We start from the raw sequence: 23,448 nt of genomic DNA, 5'->3' as shown, positions 1-23,448 counted from the left end.
AGAGATTATGCTGAGTGAAATAAGTCAAGCAGAGAGAGTCAAGTATCATCTGGTTTCATTTATTTGTGGAGCATAACAAATAACATTGAGGACATGGGGAGATGGAGAGGAGAAGGGAGTTGAGGGAAATTGGAAGGGGAGGTGAACCACGAAAGACTATGGACTCTGAAAAACAACCTGAGGGTCTTGAAGGTGCAGGAGGTGCGAGGTTGGGGGAACAAGGTGGTGGGTATTAGGGAGGGCACATATTGCATGGAGCACTGGGTGTGGTGCAAAAACAATGAATACTGTTACACTGAAAAGAAATAAAAAAATATAAAAATTAAAAAAACAACAAAAAACTAAAATCTAACCAAGCTGAAATCAAAAAAGCTATTAATGAGTTGCAATAAAAAATGGAGGCTCTTACTGCTAGGATAAATGAGGCAGAAGAGAAAATTAGTGGTATAGAAGACCATATGACAGAGAATAAAGAAGCTGAGCAAAAGAGAGACAAACAACTATTGGACCATGAGGGGAGAATTCATGAGATAAGTGATACCATAAGACGAAACAATATTAGAATAATTGGGATTCCAGAAGAAGAAGAAAGAGAAAGGGTGGCAAAAGGTATATTGGAGTGAATTATTGTAGAGAATTTCCCTACCATGGGAACAAACATCAAAATCCAAGAGGTGCAGAGAAACTCCCTCAAAATCAATAAATATAGGTCCATACCCTGTCATCTAATAGTAAAACTTACAAGTCATAGTGACAAAGAAAAAATCCTGAAAGCAGGCTGGGACAAAAAGTCTGTAACATACAATGGTAAAAATATTAGATTGGCAGCAGACTTATCCACAGAGACCTGGCAGTCCAGAAAAAACTGGCATGATATATTCAGAGCACTAAATGAGACAAACATACAGCCAAGAATACTATATCCAGCTAGGCTATCATTGAAAATAGAAGGAGAGATAAAAAGCGTCCAGGACAAACAAAAATTAAAAGAATTTGTAAACACCAAACCAGCTCTACAGAAAATATTGAAAGGGGTCCTCTAAGCAAAGAGAGAGCCTAAAAGTAACAGCCCAGAAAGGAACAGAGACAATATACAGTAACAGTCACCTTACAGACAATACAATGGCAATACATTCGTATCTTTCAATAGTTACCCTGAATGTGAGCTAAACGCCCCAATTAAAAGACACAGGGTATCAGAATGGATTAAAAAACAAAACCTATCAATATGCTGTCTATAAGAAACTCATTTTGGACCCTAAAACACATTTGGACTGAAAGTGAGGGGTTGGAAACAATTTATCATGCTAATGGACATCAAAAGAAAGCTGGGGTGGCAATCCTTATATCAGATAAATTAGATTTTAAGCCAAAGACTATAATAAGAGATGAGGAAGAACACTATATCATACTCAAAGGGTCAGTCCAACAAGAAGATCTAACAGTTTTAAATATCTATGCCCCAACACGGGAGCAGCCAACTATATAAACCAATTAATAACAAAATCAAAAAAACACTTGACAATTATACTATAACTCTAGGGGACTTTAACACTCCCCCCCCAACTGAAATGGACAGATCATCCAAGCAAAAGATCAACAAGGAAAGAAGGGCCTTCAATGACACACTGGACCAGATGGACATCACAGATATATTCAGAACATTCCATCCCAAAACAACAGAATACACATTCTTCTCTACTGCACTTGGAACATTCTCCAGAATGATCACATCCTGGGTCACAAATCAGGTCTCAACCAGTATCAAAAGATTGGGATCATTCCCTGCATATTTTCAGACCACAATGCTTTGAAGCTAGAACTCAAGCACAAGAGGAAAGTTGGAAAGAACTCAGATCCATGGAGTCTATAAGGGCATCCTACTAAAGAATGAATGGGTCAACCAGAAAATTAAAGAAAAACTTAAAAATTCATGGAAATAAATGAAAATGAAAACACATCTGTTCAAAATCTGTGGGACACAGCAAAGGCTGTCCTGAGAGAAAAGTATATAGCGATACAAACCTTTCTCAAGAAACAAGAAAGGTCTCGAGTACACAACTTCACCCCGCATCCAAAGGAGCTGGAGAAACAACAGCAAAGAAAGCCTAAACCCAGCAGGAGAAGGAAAATAATAAAGATCCAAGCAGAAATCAATGAAATAGAAACCAAAAGAACAGGAGAACAAATCCATGAAACGAGGAGCTGGTTCTTTGAAAAAACTAGTAAGATTAATAGACCCCTGGCCAGACTTATCAAAAAGAAAAGAGAAAGGACCTAAATAAATAAAATCATGAACAAAAGAGGAGAGATCACAAGCAACACCAAAGAAATAACAATTATAAGAACATATCATGAGCAACTATACACTGTAAATTTGACAATCTGGAAGAAATGGATATATTCCTAGAGACATACAAACTATCAAAACTGAACCAGGAAGAAATAGAAAACCTAGACAAACCCATAACCAGTAAGGAGATTGAAGCAGTCATCAAAATACTCGAACAAACAAGAGCCCAGGGCCAGACAGCTTCCCAGGGGAATTTTACCAAACATTTAAAGAAGAATTAATACCTAGTCTCCCAAAACTCTTCCAAAAATAGAAATGGAAGGAAACCTTCCAAACTCATTTTATGAGGCCAGCATCACCTTGATCCCAAAACCAGACAAAGACCCCCCCAAAAAGAGAATTATAGACCAACATCCTTGATGAGCACAGATGTGAAAATTCCCACCAAAATACTAGCCAATAGGATCCAACAGTACATTAAAAGGATTATTCACCACGACCAAGTGGGATTTATTTCTGGGTTGCAAGGTTGGCTCAATATCTGCAAATCAATCAATGTGATAAAATATATTAATAAAAGAAAGAACAAGAACCATATGATACTCTTAACAGATGCTGAAAAAGCATTTGACAAAGTACAGCATCTTTTCTTGATCAAAACTCTTCAGAAGGTTAAGGATAGAGGGTACATACCTTAATATCATCAAAGCCATCTATGAAAAACCCACAGTGAATATCATTCTCAATGGGGAAAAACTGAGAGCTTTGCCCCTAAGGTCAGGAACATGGCAGGGATGTCACTATCACCACTGCTATTCAACATAGAACTAGAAGTCCTAGCCTCAGCAATCAGACAACAAAAAGAAATAAAATGTATCCCAGTAGGAAAAAAAGGAGGCAAAGTCTCACTCTTTGCAGATGATATGATACTATATGTGGAAAACCCAAAATACTCCACTCCAAAACCTCTAGAACTCATACAGGAATTCAGTAAAGTGTCAGGATATAAAATCAATGCACAGAAATCAGCTGCATTTCGATACACCAACAGTGAGAAAGAAAAAAGAGAAATTAAGGAGTCTATCCCAGTCACAATTGCACCGAAAACCACAAGACAGCTAGGAATAAACCTAACCAGTGACAAAAAATCTGTACTCAGAAAACTATAAAGTACTCATGAAAGAAATTGAGGAAGACAAAAAGAAATGGAAAAAAGGTTCCATGCTCATGGATTGTAAGAACAAGTATTGTGAACATGTCTATGCTATCTAAAGCAATCTACACATTTAATGCAATCTCTATCAAAATACCATCAATCTTTTTTCAAAGAAATGGAAGAAATAATCCTAAAATTTATATGGAACCAGAAAAGACCCCAAATAGCCAGAGGAATGTTGAAAAAGAAAACCAAAGTTGGTGGCATCACAATTCCAGACTTCAAGCTCTATTACAAAGCTATCATCATCAAGACAGGATGGTACTGGCACAAAAAAAGACACATACATCAATGGAACAGAATAGAGAGCCCAGAAATGGACCCTCAACTGTGTGGTCAACTAACCTTCGACAAAGCAGGACAGTGTGTCTAGTGGGAAAAAGACAGTCTCTTCAACAAATGATGTTGGGAAAATTGGACAGCCACATGCAAAAGAAGGAAACTGGACCATTTCCTTACACCACACACAAAAATAGACTCAAATTGGATGAAAGACCTCAATGTGAGACAGGAATCAGTCAAATTCCTTGAGGAGAACACAGGCAGCAACCTCTTCGACCTCAGCTTAAGTCGAAGAGGTTGCTGCCTGGGTTCTAGCAACTTCTTCTTAGAAACAGTGCAAAAGGCAAGGGAAGCAATGGCAAAAATGAATCATTGGGACTTCATCAAGATCAAAAGCTTTTGCACAGCAAAAGAAACAGTCAACAAAACCAAAAGACACTTGATAGAATGGGAGAGGATATTTGCAAATGACATATCAGATAAAGGGCTAGAATCCACAATCTATAAAGAACTTATCGAACTTAATGCCCTAATAATAAACAATCCAATCAAGAAATGAGCAGAGGACATGAACAGATATTTCTGCAAAGAAGACATCCAGATGGCCAAAAGACACATGAAAAAGTGCTCCACATCACTCAGCATCACAGAAATACAAATTAAAACCACAGTAAGATACCACCCCACACCAGTCAGAATGGCTAAAATTAACAATTCAGGAAACAACAGCTGTCGGAGAGGATGCGGAGAAAGGGGAACCCTCCTACACAGTTGGTGGGAATGCGAGCTGGTGCAGCCACTTTGGAAAACAGTATGGAGGTTTCTCAAAGAGTTGAAAATAGAGCTACCCTATGATCCAGCAATCGCACTACTGGGTATTTACCCTAAAGATACAAATATTGTGATCCGAAGGGACACATGCACCTGAATGTTTATAGCAGCAATGTCCACAATAGCCAAACTATGGAAAGAACCTAGATGTCCATCAACAGATGAATGGATAAAAAAGATGTGAAATATATATATATATATATATGTGTGTGTGTGTATATATATATGTATATATATACATATATATATATACATATATATGTATAGTATTCCATTATATATAATGGAATACTATGCTATCAAAAGAAATGAAATCTTGCCATTTGCAACAACATGGATGGAACTAGAGCGTATTATGCAGAGTGAAATAAGTCAATCGGAGAAAGACAATTATCATACGATCTCCTGATATGAGGAATTGGGATGCAGAGAGGGAGGTTTGGGGGGTGGGGAAGGAAAAAATGAAACAACATGGGATCAGGAGGGAGACAAACCATAAGAGACTCTTATTCTTACAAAACAAACTGAAGGTTGCTGGGGGGAGGGGGGTGGAGAGGGTGGTTGGGTTATGGACATTGGGAAGGGTATGTTGTATGGTGAGTGTTGTGAAGTATGGAAGCCTGACAATTCACAAACCTTTACCCCTGGGGCAAATAATACATTATATGTTAATTAGAATAATTAATTTAAAAAACAACAATAAAAAAGAATGTCTAACAGACAAATACTGGTTATTCAAACTTGAGAATTGGGTTGACATTCACCCAAAAATAAACAGCAAGTAACCTGTCACTCTAAAGAAATGAACAGGTGGTATTTGTAGATATACATAATGAATTCTGTTCGCAACCCTATACATATAAATGCTGAATTAAAAATTACAAAAGTCCCCTAAATTCAAGGCTGAGTTTATAAATAAGGGAAATCCTCCTGCAGGCCTAAGGAAAAGAAAGGAGAATGTGGAGCTCTGAGCTGGCAGGCACTAATGTGCTAGTCCCTCTGGGATTTGCCAAACTCAAAATCAAAGGTGTTCAGTCCAAGACATGCCACTGAGACAAAAAGAGAATGCTCAAGGTAAAACCTCGGAACTGGAACTTTTACATAAATTGAGAAGGAGGGGATACCATTTTCCTTTTCCTCAACACAATGAAAGAGTAGTTTAGAAAAACAACCACTCCCTGGCAAAAGGTAACAGCATAAAAACTTGTCTACTTTGACCTAGACTCTGCTTTTTTTTTTTTTTAAGATTTTATTTATTTGACAGAGAGAGATCACAAGTAGGCAGAGAGGCAAGCAGAGAGAGAGAGAGAGAGAGAGAGAGGAGGAAGCAGGCTCCCGGCCTAGCAGAGAGCCCGATGCGGGACTCGATCCCAAGACCCTGAGATCATGACCTGAGCTGAAGACAGAGGCTTAACCCACTGAGCCACCCAGGCAGCCCCTAGACTCTGTTTTTTAAAAAGGTCTCTTCTGAGAATATTCATAGTTGGCATATCTACTTTATATTACCCGAATGATCCAAGGAATTCAACCCTAGAAGTTAACGTAGACACTCCTAAGGTATATGTGAATACATTTTTTTCACAGGTAGCCCTGTGAAAAAAAAATGTATCTTGAGAAAAGTACCTCTTTTTCAGGCTATACAGGATTCCCACAGATAAAAGAAATTAAGAAATAAGAACTCAAATACAAAATTATATGACTGAGTGACAAACACCAAGTCACCAAAAACAACATTCAACAAAATGAGCAAATAGGACTACAACCACAAGAACATCAATAACAGAATTATTAAAGTGAATGTTAAAAAGTATACTTTTAATGATTTAGACCAAACAGGGTGCTTAGAAATGAAAGACCTATTGAAATAAAAAAATCCTTGAAGCTAAACATATGAAATTATTAAGAAATATAAGAAGGGGGCACCTTGGTGGCTCAGTTGGTTGAGTGTCTGACTCTTCGTTTTGGCTCGGGTCACGATCTCAGTGTCATGAGGTCAAGCCCCAAGCTGGACTCCATGCTCAGTGGGGTGTCTGCTTGAGATTCTCTCCCTCTCCCCCTCCCTCTGCTCCTCCCACCCCTATGCACTCTATCTCTGAAATAAATAAATTTTTTTAAAAAATGCAGGAAGAAAATAGACAGTTGGTATAAACTAAGAAATACTGATGAGAAAGTTACCTGGAACATAGCACAGAAAGTCAAAGATGGATGTGAAGACAGAAGATATTTATGGAATCAGAACAAGAAACCACAACATGATTTTATTTAGGATTTCCCAAAAGAATGGGAGATTTTTGTTCTGATTTTAAAAAGCGTACTTGGTAATATCAGTCTTTCTTTTAAAATCACTCTCTTGGCAGAAATCTCCTTGTAACCTGAACATATATCTACTAATGGGGTTGACATACTTTTCCTTCCCTTCCCTTTCCTTCCCTTCACTTGCCCTTCCCTCTCCTCTCCTTTCCTTCCCTTCCCCTTTCCTTCCATTTCCCTTCTTTCCCTTCCCTTCTCTTTCCCCTTCCCTTCCCTTCCTTTCCTTTGTTCCCTTCCCTTCCCTTTCCCTTCCCCTCTCAGTCCCTCCCTCCCTCCCTTCCATCTTCCTTCCTCCCTCTCTCTCTCTCTTCCTTTCTCTTTTAATTTACCCTTTATGTATTCTGTTCTAAAAATGGTTGCTAGAGTCTTTGGTTCTATTCAGTACATATAATTCTTGTTTGTTTCTTGTTCTTGTTGGTTTCTTGCTTTTTATATTCTAAGTTCTAATAATTTTGGTTATGTGTGTTGCAAATACAATCAGTAATTCCAAGATTCACGTTATTTCACATTGTGATTTGCCTTACAGTCGATAATGTCTTACAATTAAGAATTCCCTGCATTGTTGTTTTTTCCTCTTCAGTGGTACATTATATAATGTAAGTCTTAAAATCAATGACAATCAAGGCACCTTAAAATCCATGAATATGATTATCTTCTACCTCCGAAAATCCTGTTCCCCGCCCCAAGGTTATTATGATATTTTTTGATACACAGGAATTTCAAATGTAAATATAATTGAATTTATCAAGCATTTCCTTTATAATTAGCATTTCTTTGTTATTTTAAAAACCCTTGTCTGTACCTCAAAAATATGAAATTAATTTTCTATTTTCTCTTCTGATTTTTTATAAATTTAAACCATGCGATTCATTTTAACTTGTCTCCTTGTACATAAATATCTTAACAGCATGTGTTCTGCTCTCACAGTGTTCTGCTTTGTCTATTTTCCTAACATGTACAGCAGCCTTGTCTTATTTATCACATACCATACTTGATAAGTGATAGAGAAGATTCCCCTTCCATATTCTTTCTTCACTAGTGTCTTGGCAATTCTTAGGCCTAATGTCCTCTATAACATTTAGAATCAGCCTGTCAATTTTCCTCCAAAACTCTTTTAGAATTTTTATTGAAATAAATTCCATCACTAGGTCAATTTGAGGAAAATGCCCATTTGGTTTCACCTTTAGTCTTTCAGACCATGAGTATAGTTTATATCTTCAGTGAGTTATGCCCTCTTGGATTGAATTATAAAATAGCTCAATAATTTTCTCCATATGTCCTATGTATTTTGTTATTAGATGTATTTCAAATAATTTTTTTTCATATATCTAATAGAATTTTTGAATTAAATGTCTCACTGCCAAATGCTGGTATATAAAATGCAAGTGGTGACTGAATATTGCTTGGATATTTAACCACCTCATTCTCCTGATAATTTTAATAATTTAATTCCATATTTTTTTAATAGAGACAATCATCACATCTACTTCATTTTAAGGCCTAAAATTTCTAATACACCGTTGAATAGAAACAGTGAAAATAAAATTCTCTCTGTTTCTGATTTTGAGAGGAATGCTTTTAATGCTTCACTATTTTTCAAAAGATATTTATGCATTTTGTGTAAATATCTTTAAGTGAGTTAATAAAGTTTCTACTTTGTTCTCTTTTGCCAAGAGTCTTTACCACGAATGTGTTTTCAGTTGTATGAAGGACATTTTCTTTATCCGTTGCGATGATCATATGGTTTTTATCTTTAATTGTATTACACAGTTACATTTTAAGATTTTCTAATGTTAAACTACCGTTGTATTTCTGGAATAAATCTAAAATAAAGTAACTCAACTTGGTTATTTAAAAATACCTTGTGAGATGATATCTGGTAATATTTGGTTTAGAATTCTTTCATTTCTTTCCTGAGTGAGAAAAGCTTATTGTTTTTCTTTCTTACACTGTCCTCTTTAGGATTTGGTAAGAAATTTATATGGGTTTAATTAACCTTTTCCTATTTTCTAAAATAGCTTATATAATACTGGAATGGTCTTTTTGTGTAATTTTAGTAGAAATCATCTGTAAAATCCTTAGCACGTGGTATTTTCTTGAAAAGATTTTAAAGAATTGATTATAGTTCTTTCACTATTCATAGATGAGAGAGACTATTTTTTTAGTCTGGTCTCTCAGCTAGAATTGGTCAACTATCAAATCATGTTTCTTAGCACAACCCTAGTATGTTGCTCTTTACACATATTTATATGTCATGATACAAATTGCTACTTTTTTTCTAGTGCAAAAATCATTACCAGTTCTTAAACTACTGGGTGAGGACTGTTGACCCCACAGTCTATAAAGATTTGAGAGCACTGGATTTCTGGATTTGTTCTCTATAAGTCATGGGAGGAGGTAATTATTTATTGGAAAGTATATTATTTTCTATGGCTACTGCAATATATTACCACAAATTAAGTGGCTTAAAACACCCAAGTTTACTACTTTAAATTCTCTTCATTAGAAGCTTGACCCAGCTCTCACTGGCCAACTCCAGGGTATCAGAAGGCCGTCCTTGCATTTTTCTGGAGGCTCTATAGGAGAATCCATTTCCTTGCATTTTCCAGATACAAAGACTACTGATTTTTCACTTTCTTCCACCTTCAAAAGCAGTAATGATGAGTTGAAACCTTCTCACATTACATCTCTCTGGTCCTTTCTTCAGTAATTACATCTCCCTCTGACTCAACTCTTCTGCTTTCCTCTTAAGCTTTTAAGGATCCTTGCAATTCCATTGGGCATAGCAAGGCAGCCCAGGATAATCCCCCTATTTTAAGTTCAGTTAATGGGCAGCCTTAATTCCATCTGCAACCTTCATTTCCCTGTGTGATGTAACCCAACCTATTCCTAGGTTCCAGGGCTGGAACCCGTACATCTTTGGGGATCATTATCCCATAGAAAGTAAGGCAACTTCACCAGCACCACCAGCAAACAGTTGCCTCTTGCACCCAGAATTGTATATTATTTCTCCTGAAATTTGAGGTTATCACAGGGTTCACGCAACCTAAGATCGTAAAAATTCTGAATTACACTGGCACAATTCTAAGAGGTCTCTGGCTACAAAATGAATCTCAACTTCAGGAATGTTAAAAGGTGAACATGCGTATGTATTAGAAGTGATGCTGTGTTGATAAAAACATATAATAGCATCTTTTTCTTCTAGCATCTCTATATCTACTCACCAATCTACCAAACCATCCATGTGACAAAAACAATAGGAAAAAGTGACTGAGGAAATGGCAAAACAACTTTTACTTTTTACCCTCTAAACAGCTTTTCAAATATAAGCTTAAAAAATATGTACAATTTATCAAATGAAGCATTTATTTTTAATATCCCATAACACAAATATAGTCTAACACATTTAAGATGTACGTATCTTTTGCATCAGCAAATGAGCAAAATATTGTTACAAAGTTAAAATGCTGATAAATAAGTTATTTCCAAGTTTGTATTTGCCATTTCTTTATGTATTTTAATTTATATAATTTAATCTGTAACTTCGTTCAAACTTAAATTTTCTCACCTTCAGTCTTCTAACTGTATTGTCCTCTATTATAAAACATATCACATTATAGAGGAAAGCAGACCCAGTATTCTAAGATCTGAGACAGAGGCCAGTACCCACTTACTAACAGTGATGCTGGGCAAATTTGTAACCTCTCAACAGGAATAAAAAGGGACGTGACAGATCCTAGTGCATACTGAATGCCAATTAAAAATGAGCCGCCTTCACAAATGTTACAGTTTCACAACATTCTGTGGGATCAAGAATATAGATTCTATGGCAAAAGTGAGGAATCCAAACTTTCACAATGTGTTAAATAATGTGCCCACATCTGTGCAGGTAATAAACAGCAGAAGTCTGATTTGAATCTGGATATCTGACTTCGAAATCCAAACTCTGTTTTATTTTGGTGTTTCCTTTACCTAAAAAGTTATGATAATAAAATGTGAGAGTTTGGATTGTGAAGGAATTAAGTGAGATAATGTTCATTCATGTGTTGCTCAAATTACAAAATACAGCCTAAGTCCAACCATTGTTTTTAAAACGCAAGCATTCCTCTTCATGAATAATTCAAGTTAATACCATAAATTCAAAGCTTTGCCTGCTGTCTTTCCTCTCTTACTATACCTACTAGGAGACAAGAGAAATTGCCATCTTAAGGTCATCATTCAGGTCTATATTATCCAAGCTAATAAATACAAAAGTCATTTTCCTTTCTCCTTCCTTCTTGCAAAGTTTTCATTATATAGTATCCAGTGTGAAATGGGCTGCCTTCACATCAGTAATAGATAGAAGAGTCAGGAAGGTATACACTGATGTAAGAAAAGCATTTGACAGGTGAGCCTGGGTGGCTCAGTTGGTTAAGCAACCAACTCTTGATTTCGGTTCAGGTCATGATCTTGGGGTCATGATCTCAGGGTTGTGAGACTGAATCCCACATCAGGCTCCATTCTGCAGGTGGAGCCTACTTACGAATTTCTCTCTCCCTCTGCCCGTTCCTCACCCCCAGCTCTCACTCCTACTTGTACATGTTCTGTCTCTAAAAAAAAGAAGAAAGAAAAAAAAAAACATGTGGCAAGATACAGCCCATAGTATTACATAAGGAGATTTTAAAATGTGTGTCAATTAAACATTTTATTGATAAGACCTAATCTCTTTTGTTTTGTGACACTAGAGATTGAGAGCTGTTAAGATGACCTGTAAGCCACGTATATTTGTTTAACTTTGGGAATAATTCAATGAGAAGTTTACCTGCTTCCTTTAATCATAGAAAAAATTATTACTATTGCCCCATATTCTTCTTTCCTTATAAATGACTATGTGAGTATCAGGGAAAATCTACCTCTTATGCTGCAAGTTACAGAAATAAAAACCTTATTAAGTTTGTTTAAATAATAAAGATATTTACTTGCTCACACATTTGGAAGCCCAGAGGTTAGCCCATGGCCTGTGGATGAAGGGTGCAGTGATTCAACAATGCCGTCAAGAAGACGACCCCAAGAATCTAGGCACCCAGAAATAACGACAGATCTCAGGAAGGGCACTGGACTTTCCAAACCCTTGTTATAATATTTAAAACCAGTTTCTACCAAACTCTTCATGGACAGGTTGAACAGAGAGAGGGACTGATTAGACCACTTTCCTAATGAACTCTGATTGTCCAAACACATCAAGGTACTTCATTATTCAAATGTGCTTTAAACCAGAAAATAAGTTTCATAGATAATGCATATCACAAATATGTATGCTATTTTCAAATAGCAGATTTAGCAAGATGTGAAACACAGACATAATCAAAAGGAAACTGGTTTGCCTCATGGTAACACTTGCTTCTTTAGGCTGTGTATCCACAATGGGAAGAGGAGGTTAGCATGCATAATTATGGGAGACACTGCCCCAGCTGCTGATTTTTCTCAGATACTTGAATGAGGCAAGAAGTGGATCTGCCTATATTAAAGAAGGCTTTAGGGGCAGTATCATTGTTTAAGTGGAGGGAAAGGTAATTGTCTCGACACAGGCTTCATTGGTAATTCAAAGCTTGTGTGGTTAGGTTGATTAAAGCTCTACATTGAGAATTAATTTCTAGAGATTCTGACAAGAAGAGGAGAAAAAAACCAAAACAAACAAAGAAGCAAATGAAACACTGCAGCAAGCAGGTGAGAAGACATTAGAAAGATCATCCCTAAATCTAGTCAGCTTTTCCTTGGTGTGTCCAGATCTTTTTATGCTACAGCCCCTTGTGAACCAAATATTCCTTTGACTCCATCATTAAGTGCTTAACATTATCTATAACTATTTTCCACTTACTATCTCAGATTTTCATCACCTAAGGTTGATGAGAACTTAAGATGATGGAACTAGTTAGAACTGATTTTTTTTTTAAATACCTGTACCCCTTTATTCTGCTTTTGCCCTTTTTAGGTTGTTCATCTTACCAAGAACATATGACACATCAAATATGGTTAAGTTAAAATACATCTTACAGAAATACAACCCACATCATATGTCAAAACCAGACCATGACTCTTAACTATACCTTACCAATAATGCTTTATTATATACAGCTACATGGCTTAAAAATAATATATGTATATAGCAGTATAATTAATATATGGTTATATATATAGTTATGTAAATTATATAGATATATCACTTATGTTAGCAAATATGTAGCCATTCTCTCAAAATTAAGGGCTGTGGTTTCATGGATTCTACTGGGTGTGTGGTTATTGTTTTAGGAATTTAAATATCCAGGTCAAAATACAGAAAATTTACTACTTTATATATAGAAAATCGGGGAAATGAGATGAATTTCCTTGACACAGTCTGCAAAGAATTTCAAACATACATTACTAAAAAAAAGAAAATCCATTAGCCTGAAAAAGGTCAATCACATTGACATTAATACATTTTGCCTTGGTTTAGCAATAATAATAGAATTTTGCTGAACCCACGTGTACATCTCTGTGACGATAAGAAAAAAGAACTCATGAGATTCTTAAAACCTAGTTTAAAATTTTTCTCCAGTATATAGTGTATTTGTGTCTTTAGGCTGTTTCATTAATAACTGAAGTATTGACCAATGATTAAACATAAGGTTGGAAATACATACCTCCGACAGTCTAAAGACATTCCATTAAAACCAGCACTCTCTCACTTCAAAATGTTGAAAACAGAACTACCCTATGACCCAGCAATTACACTACTGGGTATTTACCCTAAAGATACAAATGTAGTGATCCGAAGGGGCACGAGCACCCGAATGTTTATACAGCAATGTCTACAATAGCCAAACTATGGAAAGAACCTAGATGTCCATCAACAGATGAATGGATAAAGAAGATGTGATATATATACGCAATGGAATACTATGCAGCCATCAAAAGAAATGAAATCTTGCCATTTGCGACAACGTGGATGGAACTAGAGGGTATCATGCTTAACGAAATAAGTCAATCGGAGAAAGACAACTATCATATGATCTCCCTGATATGAGGAAGTGGAGATGCAACATGGGGGTTAAGGGGGTAGGAGAAGAATAAATGAAACAAGATGGGATTGGGAGGGAGACTAACCATAAGTGACTCTTAATCTCACAAAACAAACTGAGGGTTGCTGGGGGGAGGGGAGTTGGGAGAAGGGGATGGGGTTATGGACACTGGGGAGGGTATATGCTATGGTGAGTGCTGTGAAGTGTGTAAACCTGGCGATTCACAGACCTGTACCCCTGGGGATAAAAATATATGTTTATAAAAAATAAAACATTTTAAAAAAAGCAGTGCTCTCAAATAATTTCCTATACAAATGATGTATTAAAGGTGTCCAGAACTCCTCAAAGTGTAAAAACTTTTACGTGCACTTACCAACAGTATCACATGGTTCATCTTTGTGAACACAGAAATCTTTCCTAGAAAGGAAACAGAAAATGAAAGTAAAAATAAACTTTTCCACAGTCAATAGAGATTATGTGACTCATTTTTGATGGTTACATTAACAACTGAATCATAAAGTTTATCTCCAACAATTTAACAGGACTGAAAATAAGATTAAATTTTAATTCTAAGGAAAAAATGAGAATTATTAAATTTTTTAAAAGATTTTATTTATTTATTTGACAGACAGAGATCACAAGTAGGCAGAGAGGCAGGCAGAGAGGGAGGAAGAAGCAGGCTCCCTGGTGAGCAGAGAGCCCAATGTGGGGCTCGATCCCAGGACCCCGAGATCATGACCTGAGCCGAAGGCAGAGGCTTTAACCCACTGAGCCACCTAGGTGCCCCGAGAATTATTAAATTTTTAATGACATATTTTTTCTGATATAATACTGAAGCATGTTGTCTTATTTCATTAAAAATACTTCAAAAATAAAATTCTATCTTGTTTTGAATTTTACCAGATTTCATTTTCTTATTACAAAAAATAGTATCGGGTATTAGGACATGGCTTTATGTTTGATAAATACTGTTAAGATCTCTGCTTCACAGGCACAAAAATAATTTCCAGATAGAAGAGTCAAATGTAAAAAATACAGTTTAAAACAGCAAAATATTTTATATCATAACCCTGGCAAAATTTTTTAAAAAGACTGATAGTAATCATTTTTTAAAAGGGCATGAGGAGGGCACCTGGGTAGCTCAGTGGGTTAAGCCTCTGCCTTTGACCCAGGTTATGATCTCAGGGTCCTGGGATTGAACCCCTGCATTGGGCTCTCTGCTCAGCGGGGAGCCTGCTTCCGGCTCTCTCTCTGCCTTCTACCCTGCCTACTTGTGATCTCTTTCTCTCTGTCAAACAAACAAATAAAATCTTTTTTAAAAAGGGGGGGGGGACATGAGGAAATTAGTATTTTTACACAGAGGCAGAATATAACCATGAAAAATATGCTACAACTTGCTATTTGAATACCGTTATCTTGAAGAGTTTCAGAGCAAACTATATGAAAGCACAATTTTAACTACCTTTTCAATTTTACTAGTTATGTGACCTTTGGCAACTTACTGAACCTTCTTGTGCCTCTGTTATCTCTACAGAAAAAAAGGGGTAATAAGGACACTATCTACCATGTAGGTTTATAGTGCAGGTTAGGAGATTTAATAAGATTAGATCTTATTAGATTTATTTAATAAATAATATAGATTAGATAATAAATAAATAATAAAGATTAATAAGACATACATACATACACACATTTACTTATTTATTTAAAGAAAGGGGTAGGGTAGAAGGAGAGGGAAAAGCCGATTCTAACTGAGCAGGGAGCTGAGCAGGGAGCTCGATGCAAGACTAGATCCCAGGATCCTGAGATCATCACCTGGGCCAAAGTCAGATGCTTAACTGACTGAGTCTCTACATATAGAACACTTTAATGTGAGTTTAGTGAATGTGTTGGATAAGTAAACATAGAGAAAACTTAAAAACAATGCCAGGCACCTACTAAGCTGTCCGGAATTAGTTCACATTTTTGTTGTTTTGTTGTTCTTGCTGCTATTTCTATACTATAATTTAAGCATTTCCTACTGATGAGCAAAGATGTTTAGATTCTACAGAATTTTTACTATTACAAACAATACACTAATTAGTCTTTGTAGGTGTGTGAGAGAGAAATAAAAAAAAATTTTTTTATTCCTCACTCTGTTATAGCCATCTGAATGCTGTTTCTAAATTAAAAATCATAAAATTAAGTGCAACCCTCCTGTCAATTACACCAACGACATCTACACTTTGATGATTAAAATGGTTAGTTTTCAATTCACATTTTCCCAGCTCATCAGCAGCATCTGTGATTTAATATCTGTGCAGGTCTGTAAATGTCCCATGCATATTTAAAATGTAAAGAAATAAACAAAAAACCCAACCCTTAAATATAGAGAACTGGAGGATGCCAGAGGGGATGTGGGTGGGGGGAATGGGTGAAAAGGTTAAGGGATTTTAAGAATATATGTATGGTGATGAACAGTGAATAAGGTGTAGAAATTTGAATCACAATATTGTACACCTGAATGTAATGTAACACTGTATGTTAACTATCCTGGAATTAAAATTTTAAAAATGTGTATTTTCAAATGGTTTGGAACAAAGCTATACATGTGCATTAGATCTAGCGACATACCCAACTCTGACATAAAATTGCTTAAGAAAATTAGAAATTCTAAATTTATTTTTAAATCTGTAACTGAAAAAGAGGTGTTAAAATTCCATTGTGGTTATACATTAGTTGTTTCCTTCTGATTCTGGCTAATTTTTCCTTTATGTTGAAACTAAGTTAACCCTCTGAATTTTTATAATTTATTTTGAATTATTTTTTAACTATTGTATAGAAACCCTATGTACCCTAATGTTTTCTGTATTAAAGTTTATTACATCTGATATTAACAAATATTAATATACTAGTAATACATTGATGTTTTCTTGTTATTTTTTTCTTTGTTTTACTTTCAGCTTTCATTTTCTCCAAGTCTCTTACAAACAGCATATGGTTAAAATTATAAAACCTAATTATATAATATAAAAATGAATTTAATATTTTATTATGGATATATTTGGATTTCTTTATTATTTGTTTTTTCTTTATTTTTTTCTTTATTATTTGTTAATTCTATTTCCAATTATACTTTCCTTCCTATCTAGTTTTATTTTCCTTTCTTTTTTTTTTGCTACTACTTGAAAAATATCGTTAGATTGTGTTTAATTGTTACTTCCACATTTAAATGGCATTGTATTATTTTCCTATTGCTGCTGTAACAAATTCCACAAATACAATGATGTAACATAAATGTATCATCTTACAGTTTCAAAGTCAGAAGTTTGGAGTTCACTGGGCTAAAATCAAGGTATGAGGAGTACTAGGTTCCTTCTGGAAGCTCTAGGTAAGAATCCGTTTCTTTGCCTTTCCCAGCTTTTAGAGGTTGCTGTACTTCTTGACTCACAGTTCCCTTCCATCCTCAAAGCTGACAATGGTATCACTTGCTTGGTCTCTTTCCATCTTCATACCTCCTCCTCTGACTCTCTTGCCTCCCTCTTTCCCTATCACCTGTGATTACATTGGGCTCCCTAGGTAATCGGGGATAATCACTCAATCTCAAAATCTGAAACATAATCACATCCATAAAGACCTTTTTCCAGAATGTAAGACAACATAGTCACAAGGTCTATGGATTAGAACAGGGACATTATTCTGTCTACAACGTACACTTGAATGTCTGGAGTTAAAAATTATCTTCAGGCTCCTCCTGAAGAAAGGACATCAAATGCTTTTAATTCAACCCCTCCCTTCAGTCTTTCATGTTATTTTTGACATTATAATTCTATCTCAATTTTTCAAATCTCAATTTAGATTTTCTAAACCATTATTAGATTTGCCCATGTATTTAGCAATATATTTTCTCAGTAATAGTTTGGATCTTTACTTTCTAGAGAGCTCCTTCTTTAAGTACATCCTTCAGGATTTCCTTCAGTGAGGATCTATGAATAATAAACAGTTCCAGACTTTGTTTTCCATGTGCTTATTCATAATGAGACAGCAGGCACGTACAGAATTTTAGGTTAATTTTACTGGTCCTCAGCCAGTAACAAAGAGTATTTCATTTCTTTCTAGCATTCATAAATAGAGAAATCCATGTATATAAAATATATATTTACAAGTTGGTGTGTATATATATAAAAATATAAGTTGGTGATCAACTGGCTCTTCTTTTATGCATTTGGTTTCTGGTTTTGCAGTCCCACCTTGACGTGTCTAGGTACTGATTTTGATTTTATTTATCTTCTTTGGTACTTGGCATGTTATCTAATTTGAAGAACCTAAGAACACATACAAATTCTTATTATCTATTTAGCCTATTCCTCTCATACTCCCTTTATTGTGCTACAACTCCGTTAGGCATATTTTTGATTTTCTCATTCTGATGTCTGTAACTCTAAAGCACTCATTTGTAATTCCATCTTTTAACAACTCTAGCAGCCTTCTGACAGGATTCCTCAGATCACTCATCCAATCCACTAGTGCTCTCTTCAGCAGTATCTAATCTATTCTTAAATCAGAAATTGAGATTTTAAGTATAAGTACACTCCTTTTATAGATGTTTTATTTCTTCAATTTTCAAATTAACTTGTTTTCCCTGAAATATCTTATTCTCATATTTCATTTTTTGGTGTGATTGTTCAGTCATGTAAATATGATTTTTTAAAAGAATCCCAGCTTTTTAGATTATTCTTTACTGGAACTCCTGGCTCTTGTGAAGGAAGAGATGCTCTCATTTTGTGTTTTGAAATTCTCTTGTGAACTCACTTAGTTGTACTTTATTTGCAGTTGCCTTGTGTGGTGTAAAATCGAGAGAGGGCCCCTTCAGAGTAGTTTTGCCTATGCTTTCAACAACAAGTGTTTCAGTGTTGAAATCATATTTGTGGTAATGAATACCCAGATGGGCTGTTTTTTCCTAATCTAGGGTCATGGCTAAAACAGAAGCTTCTTGTTGACAACATGCTCTTGTTTGCTGAGTTTCTACTAGATCCCATTTTTATCAAGGGCAGAGTTATCTAAGGGTTCTGGCTATATACAATCATTTCACACCACTTTCCCACTTTACAAAGTCTCAAAGTCTTTTTTCTTCATGTGCTGAGCCTAAAAACCCAGCTTTTCAGGTCCAGCAAACTCCTCTCAAGGCAGTTACTATGTTACCTCAGAAGCTCTGCATTTCTTTCTTTCTTTCCCTTCCTTCCTTCTGTCCTTCCTTCCTTCTTTTTCTCTTTCTCTCTTTGTCTTCCTTCCTTCCTTCTTCCCTTCCTCTTTCTTTCCCTTCCTTCCTTTCTTTGCTCATCTACACATGTGAAAGGATTTTCCATTATATTTTTTGTACAATTCCAAGAGGTTTCTAATGGGAACAGTTTATGATTATCTAGTCAGTCAGATTATCACATAATTAAAGGAAAAGTACATTTTGTACTTTTGTACTTTTTTTCAATTTGACCTACCATATAGTATTTAAGTTTAGAGAAATACATATATATTGTTAACATTAGCTCTTAATGTACATAGAATCAAGCCAGATAGACCTTATCCTATTGTTATACTTTCTATTATGCAGCTCCTTTCACCAAACTATTAAAAAGACTGTATAACTGCTTCAATGAGATCTTTACACTGACATCAAATAATATTTAACTTTTTTCAAAGATATCTTCCTGCAAGGGGACATGATGTTAATTATGAATTACTGTAGAAATTAGTGATCACTACAATATTGCCATTTCCTTTCCACAAGGTTGGAGCAGAAAGAAAAAGTTTGAGTGAATAGCCATGGATATGAATGGACTACAGAATGAGGTAACTTAATATCAATAATTAATCATTATAACTTTTTACTATTCCTTCTGGCACATATCTGACAGACATTACTCCTATAAAATAGATATAGAATCAACCCTTGATTACTAGAGTAAAGGACAGAAGGGAAAGGTAGAGTTCAAAAGATGAAACATAACCTTAAATAATATATTTTCAACACAAGGCACAAAATGGACTTAATATAAACTTAATACATTTAAATCATATTCAGTATTTAGGAATATGTTTACTGTTCTGCAGTTATAAATAACAAAATAATACAAGTTTGTTTGTTTATCACATGATTTTCTTCACAAAGAATCACCTGAATTTTTATGATTCCTGGGAAACTCTTCTCTAAGAACACTTCTCTAATACTTCACTGGGATTCAGAGAAGGCATAAAATGACCCTCTTGCAGGTTATCCTTTCTTCTTCCTTTCCCCACTTAATTAACTCCACCCTTAAATATTTGGCTTTGGTTTGTTTTAGCAGCCATGCTTTCTCCTGCCTCTGGTTTATACTGTATATCAGAGATATGTTTGGTCTAGACAAGGCCCACTGTAGAGACCTCTCACTGGACTGCAAGGGAGTGGGTCATACGCAAAATGCAATATACACAATGCAGTGTTACAATGTGCTATATATACTGATAAATGCATATTTCCAAACAATAGGAACAGTAACATATGTTTTCACTCATTTAAATTTTTAAATGTTTTTTCTCAAATAGTCTATTATTTTTTATTCTGTAAAATCTGAAAAAAACTTGTTGATTGATTCTGGATTACTGAAAGTTGGCTGTTACCACCTGATACATTAATCTTCACTGTACAAAACAGCTTTTCTTTTGTATATAGAAGATATAATCTTATCAATATTACTTGCATATGCCTTAAAAATCTACTGTTCCAACTGAATTAATGCTTTAAAGTAAGCTAATTTTTTTTAATTATTAAAAAGCAAATAGCAAAGAAAAAAAGTTTCATGAACTACACAGGCAGAATGTCCATCAGAATTGAGTGTCTTAATATTTATACCTTGTTTTTGTGTTAAATAAACATGGAAGACATTGGGACATGGAGAGGAGGAGTTGGGGGAAATCGGAGGGGGAGACAAACCATGAGAGACTGTGGACTCTGAGAAACAAATTGAGGGTTTGGGAGGGGAAGGAGGTGGGGGTTTGGGTGAGTCTGGTGGTGGGTATTAAGGAGGACACGTATTGCATGGAGCACTGGGTGTGGTGCATAAACAATGAATTTTGGAACACTGAAAAAAAATAAAGTAAAATATGTGGTCCATATACACTATGGAGTATTATGCCTCTGTCAGAAAGGATGAATACCCAACTTTTATAGCAACATGGACAGGACTGGAAGAGATTATGCTGAGTGAAATAAATCAAGCAGAGAGAGTCAATTATCATATGGTTTCACTTATTTGTGGAGCATAACAAATAGCATGGAGGACAAGAGGAGATGGAGAGGAGAAGGGAGTTGAGGGAAATTGGAAGGGGAGGTGAACCATGAGAGGGACTCTGAAAAACAACCTGAGGGTTTTGAAGGGGTGGGGGGCAGGATGTTGGGGGAACCAGGTGTTGGGTATTATAGAGGGCACGGACTGCATGGAGCATTGGGTGTGGTGCAAAAACAATGAATACTGTTACGCTGAAAATAAATTTAAAAAAATAATTAATTAAATTTTAAAAAATATCTTTTTGAAAATACATGCCCAAATTAGAAAGACAACTTTAAATAAACGAGGGAAGACACACTGAAATTTTATCCTGTTAAAGTTAATCAATCGAAATACCATGCCCTAAAACTTCAAAGTTAAACTAGTGAACTGCATCCTTTTCAAATATTCAAGACACAAAACAGAAAATTTTATACATCTGAAAAAAACATACATTGGAACACTTGTCCCCAGGATTATAATTGAAAGTTTTTAAAATCCAACAGATTGCTTGACAGCCACTGAGGAAGACCCTAACTATCCCCTGAACCCCAGCATCTCTCTACTGGTCAACCAGCTTCAAATATATCATATATATATATATATATATATATATATATATATATATATATATAATATTTTACCAGCTTCTAATCACAGAATTTGCCTCCTCACCCTATCCTGACCCACACCCACTTTTCCCAGAGCATCTTAAGTGAATAATATAGTAGGAAAAAATAAATGGCCCCGAATCATCCAAACCTAGTGGCTGACATTTCTAAAATTTCCATGCTCACTGCCTTTCTTGATGTCTAGTTCCTCAACTATTCCTCTCATTCTAAGTACTACATAGAATTGTCTAAGTACTACATAGATTTTCTCCATCTACCAAAAATTCCAGAGAGACACCTCTTTTGTGCTCAACTTGGGCAAAATTGGTCTCTGTGGCTCAAAACCAACAACAACTGATGTAGGAAAACATATCCATGTGGTGGTGGAACATATTCAGAACCTGAATGTAACTACTGATAAGGAGGAATAGAAGAGGTTTTCTGACATTTTTATTAAAAGTAGTGATCAGATATATTTAGCTCCTTTCTACATCAGGAGATATAGAAATCAAATTTATCACAGGAATACCATGCCTGGTTGTATACATTGTGCACTGCTTAATTCTCAGGGTACATTTATACATACAACAATATAAAAATCCCTCTGCTCTTGCATAGTGTGCAACCTACACAGTTGGATGGCTTGGGTTCATTAGGTGCCTCTTATATGCCAAGCAGTGGATAAAAGGGAAGAATACAAAGATAAGTGAAAAAGGTTTCTACCTCGAAGACAAAGAAAAGGGTGACACACAATCATTTCTCTAATGTGATAAGGGCCCCACAATCAGTTAGAGGCTTGAGGAATTGTATTAAATAATGAATAGTTCTATTTTGCAATTCCCTTTCCCAGCAAACAAAAGGAGAGAGAAACACCCACAATAGATGATACCAAATAATATGGTAATGCAGAAAGTTAAAGAACCACATAAAAATCAAAATCTTCACTGTAGGGCCAAGAATCACTGAGTGTAAAGTATATTCAGATGTAGACGGAAAGGGATTTTTTTTCTTTTTCTAAACATACAATACATCATATCATAATGCGTGAGGCTGCAACATAACTATTTGATTTACATAATGTGAAACAAGGGACTTTATCTGTAACTAAACAACATGATAAAACTTTGACAAATGTACTGCTTATTTTCAAGGGCACTTAGAGTCCTTTGCACAGCCAGTTTCTACTCAGCAAAGAAATGAAAAAAGCAAATTATATTTTAAAAATGCGAGGTCTTTTCTCCAAAAGCACTGTTAGTACCCCTCAGGACTACTAAAAAAATAAATTGTGAGCAGCATTTAAAAAAACTCCCATCAGATAATAATTCTTAATCTTTAATTCTTCCACTGTCAACCTCTTTAAAGAGGGCCCAAATAATGTATTCTTAGCTTCATAAAAATCAACGTTGGGGGGAGGGCGATGGGGGACAATGATTTGTTTGCTGCCTAGACCCATGATCATGCATATTGAAATTCTCTCATCCTTGGCTCCTGTTGGCTCAGTGGGTCTGAAGACTGCATCATAGAGTTTCATAATGTGAGTTTATGGAAATGATAACTGTTAGAATCTGGCAACTGGGAAGGCCAA

At 35.5% G+C, this 23,448-nt stretch overlaps 1 protein-coding gene across 1 annotated transcript in view; it reads right to left on the bottom strand.

The window, feature by feature from the left end:
- ADAMTS19 (ADAM metallopeptidase with thrombospondin type 1 motif 19) overlaps positions 1-23,448 on the bottom strand; it is a 250,022-nt gene that overhangs the window by 162,965 nt on the left and 63,609 nt on the right. Inside the window, exon 7 of the mRNA XM_032851974.1 lies at positions 14,346-14,389. Coding sequence (XP_032707865.1) covers positions 14,346-14,389 — 44 coding nt within the window. The remainder of the gene's footprint in view (positions 1-14,345; positions 14,390-23,448) is intronic.

Source organism: Lontra canadensis, unplaced genomic scaffold, assembly GCF_010015895.1.
Source record: "Lontra canadensis isolate GAN:19392208 unplaced genomic scaffold, GSC_riverotter_1.0 scaffold5, whole genome shotgun sequence".
Lineage (NCBI taxonomy): Eukaryota > Metazoa > Chordata > Mammalia > Carnivora > Mustelidae > Lontra > Lontra canadensis.
This window is presented reverse-complemented; position numbering and strand designations above follow the sequence as displayed.